The sequence below is a fragment of the Phalacrocorax carbo genome, chromosome Z (assembly GCF_963921805.1).
Source record: "Phalacrocorax carbo chromosome Z, bPhaCar2.1, whole genome shotgun sequence".
Taxonomy (NCBI): Eukaryota; Metazoa; Chordata; class Aves; order Suliformes; family Phalacrocoracidae; genus Phalacrocorax; species Phalacrocorax carbo.
Genome location: NC_087548.1, coordinates 83,515,455 through 83,523,995, shown reverse-complemented (window position 1 = coordinate 83,523,995; position 8,541 = coordinate 83,515,455). Strand labels below are relative to the sequence as shown.

Below are 8,541 nucleotides of genomic sequence, written 5' to 3'. Positions count from 1 at the left end.
AAGCGGCTGAATACATGCACATACTGAAACCAACTGAATTTTCTGTCACTGAGATAGAAGGGTTTTAGGCTGCAGTCACAAACAATGCTCAACACTAAATGGGAGTTGTCTTTCAAGACTTGGATAACTTCAAGATTTTACAGAAAACACTTATGTGCATGATGTATTTTCCCTTTACGGTACAGAACGGAACACTGAAACGCAGACCTTCCAAGAGATTGACGTTTAATCTTTTTCTGTAATGGTTTAATACATATAAATTCTTGGAGACGAAAGGTAAAGTAGAGGAACTTGGCAACTCGGGTTGCCTGTCTGCAAGCTAAAGATGTTACAAATCCAGACGAACCTCTGAGCCCATCGAACTATCTACAGAACTGTTCAGAAAGAGAAAATGTTTGCAAAAAGATTTTATGCTATTACAAAAGGGAAGGAAATGAGGTGTATTTTAGAATAAATTTACTTACTTTTTCATGGTGTGCAACATAAAAAAATACATACTTAAAGCCTATTTGGGGGTATATTCATTATGAAGTACACATCAGAACAATTAAGACATACTGTGACACTCTCAGGGAAGAGGCAAAGTGGATTGGAAAAAGCCTTTGCAGTTGAGAACTTTCACTCTCAGCTAATGGGATGCTTAGAAACACCGTAGAAAGAAAAAATCCCACAAGGCAGCTTCGTCTTTGCACCTCAGTGGAGTGTAACTTTCAGAGAGTAACTGCTATTCTCCTTGGTTTCCCTATCAATAAATTAGAGCCAATAATTACTTGTTACTTGTGCGGGTTTTATGGAGATTATTTGATTTACTGTTGTTTCAAAAAGTTAAGCTCTATATAAACCTGAATAACTTTTCAGTTAAAATCTTAGGGAAAGAGTGAAATATCCATGAGGTTCTTTTTTGAGATCTTGTACCCCTGTGAAGCATCTGAAATTTTTGTTCGAAAGGAAAGTAAAATATCTTCTTAAGGGGGGGGCAGAGCAACTTTCAGAGTACAGATTTTTGTTACAGAAAGGGTTCCTATCACTAAAAGATGCCAGGCCGTGGGGGTGACGGCTTCCTTCACAGGCTGGATGGACCCCAAGGCTGTGTGCACTTCGTGAAGAAGAGCAGACACTGTTGCAGCAGCCTGGGCGGCTGTTGTGGACGGATTATTTGCAGTCCTGCATCCCGCCTGCGTGGCTGGGCTGGGTTCACTTCCATTCAGGCTCCAGTGATTTCTCCAGATTGCCCGAATCTCACGTCAAGGAGAGGTGCTGGGGCTGAGGTTTATTAAACAATGTATTTCAGCGTGAACATAGTTCTTCTCTGTTAATTCACAGAATTAAGTTAATGCAACAGCATAGTTTCTTGTATTTCACTTGCCGTGAGAAATAGTTTTCTGCTGAAAATCCTAGTGAAATCAGTGCCTGTAAAGGCACAGAAGTTCCCCATCAATACAGTACACAACTGAGGGAGCAAAATGCTTATAATTCATGGATGTGTTTATTCGGTTTTGGCCTTGGGAACAAACACCATAAAACAGGTTTGCAGATCTTGCTCATAGACATATTCGGGTTGCTAATTATAGATAGATGTAAAACATTAATTCTTCTCAAAACTTTTCAGCAGTAAACTCAAAATCTGGTAACAGCTTATCTGGTGGGGTTTTTTTTTTAGCCTTGAACGGTGATTTGTTTAGTATCGCTGTGCTAGCACCGAATTGCCGGATATCGAAGTAAAGCATACTGATGGCATGTTTTATACTTTCCAGCGTAAAGATACGATATATGGTGAAATAAGGTGAATACCGTTCCGCATGCAAATAGATAGGGACCTAATGCAGTGAGGAATTAGAAGGCAGTAACAGAAAGGAAATGAAGGGTTTATTGTTTTTATAGCTCTAATATCCATTAAAAGTTAGTAACACAGCAGGTGACAGTTTGGCTAAGTGTAAAGTGAATGTTTTGAAATAAATAGCAGTTGGGTGACCTGGGATGTCAGGGCTCTAGACAAGGGTGTGTGTTTGTCAATATATCCTACATGTTTTACAGACTCCTCAGGGAACAGGGGAAGATACAATTTCACCTTTTCTGTGCCAAAACATTTTAATTATATCTTCTTCCAAGTACAGCGGTTCAGTAACCAAGGAGCTGACATTGATGCATGTGTTGATAAAGCTGCAAACATTCAAAATGAGATTAACAAAGATTTTGAGGAAAGGGTGACAGCTAATTTTGCACAGTATTCTGCATCTAATTCAGGTCAGTGTAATGATAGAATATTTTATAACTGTTGTGTCATCCAGAGGGACTTTTATGATGCTTTGTGTTTTTGAGGATTTGTGTATATGAAAGTATAGTTCTTAATACATCATTCAAACAGGTTATAACTTTTTTATTGAACGTCTATTGGTTGTAGCCATAAACAGGAATAAACTTCAGCATATAGAAGCAATTTTATATATCCATCAGCATTCATCACGGTAATAGGTTCCTTTTGTCTAATTCACCTTGAAAGTATTGACTTCAGATGTGAAATGGAACCAAAACTACCGTGCCGGTTTTGCAGCGTCGCTTAATATTTGCAAAAAGATCGGACGGAAAGTTATATTAAGTGTATTTAAATAATCAAACTGTAGTTTCTTTGTATTGTGTGAGACCTTTTGAGAACATCTCAATGTATTTCTGCTCTATTCTCCTCCTTGTTTGAAGGCAACTGACATTCTTCTTTCACTTTTCTTTTTGTTTGTGAAATTTTCTCCTTTTTTTTATCCACTCACTTCTCCATCTGCTTTCACTTTTGTTTGCTTGGGCCGTCTCTCATCCCAACTTGATAATGAGGAATGCGGTGTGACCCTGACCTCTATCAGCCCATGCATGACCTTCTGACTCCCCCACATAACCTTTGACCTTCTCTTTGACAGCTTGATTAATTACCCTGTGTTATGATTTATGAGTAAGTGCTATGTAAAAATAATAGACAACAGGTGGTCCTCTAAAAACTTTTTGTGGCATGTTTTCTTTTCCTGCCTAACTTGATGAGCTATTTTAAGTTGGGAACTTAGTGGGACAATGTGTGTTTGGCAGTAACACGGCATTTTTACACACTTGGACACAGTGCTGGAATTCAGGCAGCCGAGGTGTAGCTGGGATGGAAATATCGCAAAGTATTAGCAGGGCGCCGTTGCCAAAATGTACATGGGGTGGAAACAGAAAGCGGAGTCAACTGACATTTCAGGCGTTTCAGTCTCAGGTCACGTCTTGAGAAAATTGCTCAAATAATGGAGGGGGCATTTTTCAAGCTGAGCTGCATCTCCAACAGCTATGTTTACTTTAACGCTTCACTAGTGACTTCTGATTGGTTGTCATGACCTCATCCCACTGTTGCACCTACGATGTCGCAACGGTGACATAGATGTACCCTCCTCGTGGAAAAGATGGGAAACGAGCAGAACATACATCTTTCAGAAAGATGAATGGACAGCGCAGTGTCCGTTTCAACCACGGGCAGGTTTAAGAGCTGAGCACTTTGAGTTGCATCGCCCCCCCCCCCCCACCCCGGGAACTAACTCTGGTCTAGTTGCCAATGATCCAAACAGAAACCTGAACTTGAGAATTCGGGTTGGTAAAGCTTAGGAAAATGATCTCTTTCAGACCCTCGCTCACAGCCCAAAAAGATAGTTACATAGGTCAAAAGATTCCTCTCCAGCCCTGACCTCTCTGGTCACATATGGTGTCCCATCTTGGTGGATTAATATGCAGAGCCGAATGCTTTCAGCTCATTATTCATGTGGCCAGGCAGGAGAGATTTCGAAAGACTTGGAGTTTACCTCAGGTACTTTGGGGTTCTTTTTTTCAACCTTACTCGCGCTGTCAGAGGCAATAATTTTGGTGTTCCTTCCCTTCTGAACATCTCGCTTGAACTTCCAGTGAGGGGCAGAAAGTGCCCGCTCCATTTCTGGCTGGTGTATTGCGGTGGAAAAGGCCCTTCTACGTTGTTCTGGCTTTGTAGCGAAGGTACTGTAACCGAGATTCATGATTCTTTCCGACACCTGACTTTGTCAGCCTGCTTCTCCTTTCGTCACCATTTGCTGCCTCAATCATAAGTATTAATTGTGCGTGTGTTTATGAGCCTGGAGGTGGAGTTCGCGCACAGCCTCTGCCTCCGGAAGCACTTACCTGGAGGATGCTGGTAGTTAGTGTGGGTCGCATTGTACTTACTGCGAAACGTTATTTGGGGAAATAGCTGTTCATCGGGTGAAACTGTGACTGTATCCACTGAACTCGCAGGTTAGAGGCTGGGACTTGTGTTTATCAGTGTCTGCCCTGATCGTTGCGTCTCATCACAGACACGCTAACGGGGGATGCAGGCGGACCTCGGCTTCTGTGCCACATCTGCATTCTCTCAGATGTGTGGCAGAGCACGGGGCTTGGCCTGTTTCAGCCAGCTGAAGATCGGGGGGCGGGGGGGGGGGGGGGTCGTCCCAAAGTTTAGATTTTTGCCGTGAGAAAACTCTGCGCTTTCGGGAGTGGCTCCTCTTTCTGTGTGCACTGGACACACAGGAGAAGACTCCCCCACTATTACGTAGGCTGAAAACGTACCTGAAGTTTTACTGACGGTGGCAAGCTTTAAAAACTGTCCTGGATGATGGTACTTACTGACTTCGTAGGTCACTACGTTTTAATAATGCTGTAAGCTCATCATAGCTGAAATTGATATTTTTAATGACATAGTGAGGTATATGCTTCTGAACACAACTTTCCTTTTAAAAGAATCTTTTTTATGAGTGTGATTTTGTCTTTTCTTAACAGTCACTCCAAAGACACTGTATCTTGCCTATTATTAAAGTCTGCTAAAGTCCTTCTTTTATGTATTAGTGGTCTTGTGACATCAGTTTTGCATTGACTTGCACTTTGCCCAACCCCGCTGCATCAGTGAGGAGTTCCACATTTATTTTTTTTTAATTTTCTGATTGCACTGAACTTTAATGGTGCAGCTATGCCCACATGAAATAGATTTTTTTAAATTAATTAAACTTAAAAGCCACATCGTTTACATAGATAGAGCTGGGTACTCCTTTCCAGCAGAAGGTGCTTGGGCTAAGGCTGAGTGAGGGAGGCTGTAATTGGGTACAGTTTACCAGTCATTTTGTTTTCCCATGTTGCTTTATACATGTTACTCTCAAATCTTGTTTCTGGTGCCATTGTTTACATCTTGCAATTTAGGATGCAGAATTACACGGGAAAAGGAAATACACTATGTCATGTAAGCAAAACAATCTGCAAAGAGATTACTTTCCTAAGATAAAGTCTTACGAATTAAAAGATTATTTTTTTTCTTCAATTAGGGGAAAACCTATCTCAGTTATTACTTAATTATTGTAATTGTACTGACAGGAAGGGCCTGCTTTCTGGGAGAAATTTTTTTAAAATGTTACGGGAGATGTGTTACACTGCTTAAAGTGTAATTGATAAAAATCCTTTAATTGATTTATGAAATAGTGAGTTTAAAAATGGAATCATATTTCATCTGTTGATGTCTATGTGAAAAATTGACATTGTGTCCTCATAAAACTGGACAAATGAGTCATGTAATTTTCAGTTACATAATCAATAACTTAGACAAATTCTACTTCTTTGATGATTTATGTGTCTGTTTTGTGGTCAGCTTAAAGCGGACGCAGAGTTTCAAATCCCTGCAACACTTGTAGGCCCGTAAAAAACACATGAATTTTGCATTCGGCATTGTACAGAAAGTAAAACTAATCAATACGCAGAACGCCTCTGCTCAAAATGAGCGGGTCAAGAAGATGAACAGCACAGAGAGACCCAAAACCACCACCCTGCCAAGTACGGCGAAAACTCAGTCCTACTGTGCCACTGGCGAGCTCGGAAACCATCCTTTCGTCTGAGGCGTGTGTTTCGGGGATGTTTGCTGGTGATATTCTCCCCTGCGATGGATTCTGGGCTTTGGATTTTCCGAGCTGGCAACGTTACGTGTCAATCGTACGCTGCTGTGTGTCAATACGGCCGGCAGTGGCGCGGGTCGGTTTTAGACTGTTGTCTTCTTTAATCTCCCGCTTTCCTTGGTCCTTCCCCCCTTTGCTTATTTATTTATTTGCCTGTTTGTTTGCGTTTATCCCAGTTCGGTTCGCTCAGCGGGGAGGGCAGGGGGGCGGCATGACAGGAGACCACTTACTCAGGGCGACGCGTCTAGCGAGGAGGCAATTTTCTCTTTGGCCTGTGGTGACCTTTTTTGACTATGTCCCTTACGCCAGAGACAGTGTCCTGAATGCCTCTATTTCACCCTGTTTAGCAGAGTGCAACCGTGCCCTTTAACTTGGTTTTTGGTGGGAGGAGAAGCTACGGCAGACGTTTGAGAAGGGCACAAGGACGAGGGGTAGGAACTCCCTTCAGATGCGATTTTGATAACTAGTCGAGTGTGTCCAACTGTAGAAAATCACCGAGTGACAATCTGTCTACCTGACAGTGGCCACAATGCGCTACAAGGTTTGTGAATGGCTCTACAGATTAGAATAAAGCGAGCCCAAATAAAGTATCTTTTGTTGGTGTGGGCTTGGTTTGCTCTGGCCAGCTAGGTATGGGGACCTCTTTGATCCTCGTGCCCAGCCCAAGTGCAAAACGAAGCACCGAGTGAAAAGCTGGAATAAAGCTGTTCAGTGAGATAATTAATATAGACGTTTCCAAAAAGTAAGTCTTTATTAAAATTTACTTTTAAAGGACGGCTTGATTTCGACTGGGAACCCATGGTAACTTTAAGGACTCATCTGTTAAATGCACGTGCTTCTCTTTTCTCCCTGCGTTTGCGATTATATCTTCCACGAATATTACAATTCTTGTGTGATTTGCCATCATTTAAAAATCATAATAAAATGATTGGCTGATTTATTCAAGATTTATTTCTCATTCATAAATTCATGTATTTTTCAACCGGCTCATTTTCTGAGGCACAAAAAATGCAGCTGGTATGCTCAAAAGCATCCTGCAGGTCACGAATTTTCTCTGGGTTTGTTGAATACAGGACGTAATCCCAGTGAAGTTTTAGAGCAGATTTAAAGAGGTACTTAAAAGTCATCCCCACAGTAAAAGAGTTGACTTGTAAGCAACAGCACTGAATCAGTTTTGGTATTGATTCATTGTTACTGCCGCTGTTGGCTTCTGCATGGTTTGCTTGTTGTCAGCTAGACAAAAGGTTTTACTATTTTAAACTGAGGTGAATAATTTTCACATGCTTTCTTTAATATATTTGTGTTTATATATATATATATGAAACCAACCCCTCCATCCTTTTCATTTTAAAGGTTTTTATTGGGTGGGCATAAAGCTTTTTATTCATCATTATGTAGAGTTCTTAAAATAATATTTTGCTTTTAGTTCTCGTACTGTTCTCTGAAAAAGTTGTATAAAGTGCTTATGAATAAAACAACATATTAAATTATTTTAAAGGTAAAACAGGCAACTTTTCTGACGCTGAAGGATGTGTATGAGCCTAAGTGCACACACAGACACATATTCGCACATCAATATCCCTTTAATGACAGAAATGAAACAAATAGAATATTCTTAAAACGCCCTTCTATAAATGATGTTGTGTGAACTTGCTGAAATAAATATAAAAGTTTTTAAGAGAGTTAAAGTACATGCAAAGCATTTCCAAGCATTAAATCTGCCTTTTCATATTTCCTCTTTTTGTGTGTGTGTCTCTTCTAAAACAGGAAGGCTATGGAGTAATAGTACTGAATCCCAATGAGAACTATATTGAAGTGGAGAAGACAAAAGCCCAAGTACAGCTGTCTTCTGATAGCTCAGATGAACCTGCAGAAAAGAGGGAAAGAAAAGATAAAATCCAGAAGGAAACAAAGAAGCGACGTGACTTCTACGAAAAGTATCGAAATCCGCAAAAAGAAAAAGAAACTATGCAGATGTATATCAGAGTAAGTTTCTTTTGGTTTTGTTTCCCCTCCTGTAATGGTGTATAGATATGTTTTCTGCCCATACTGGCTAATAAACAGCGTGCTTTTTCTACAACAAACGCGTTGCCGCGATGGCGTTCAGGAGTTCATACGGAGTTCCTGGCTCTTTATTCTATTGATATTTTTTGTCACTTATTGAATGTGAAGTTTTGGAAGAGTTACAAAACATTCCTTTCTAATTTCAAAGGGGAACTTCAAATAAACCCCAGAGGAACTCACTGGTGCTATCAAGAAAGAGAATGATTTAAGGAAGACTTTGTAGAAATTATTTTATAAATGGAGGGGTACATAGGAAACACTTTCTAGTGCAGCTTAGGCAACATATTAGCTTCACGTGTCATGCGTGCATTTATTGTGTTATATTGTCTTATACTGGGGCGGCAGTAGTTATAGCCTGGTAGTTTTTTAACATATTACCTGCTGAATTAATAATGTATTGTGGAAAATACTGGTGTTCTTCTTGTGTGGTAGCAGATTTACCCTATAATGTATTGTTTTCGTATGAGCAGCCATCCATTGTGTTTCAGCTGAACTTCTGAAGGCAGATAAAGGAGGAGAGTTATTA

The 8,541-nt window shown here is 40.5% G+C and overlaps 1 protein-coding gene across 2 annotated transcripts in view; it reads left to right on the top strand.

The window, feature by feature from the left end:
• Window positions 1–8,541, top strand: part of ARB2A (ARB2 cotranscriptional regulator A) — a 282,286-nt gene that overhangs the window by 132,013 nt on the left and 141,732 nt on the right. For both annotated transcript variants that reach the window (XM_064437772.1, XM_064437773.1), the window contains one exon: window positions 7,719–7,937. In XM_064437772.1, the coding sequence (XP_064293842.1) occupies window positions 7,719–7,937 (219 nt within the window). The remainder of the gene's footprint in view (window positions 1–7,718; window positions 7,938–8,541) is intronic.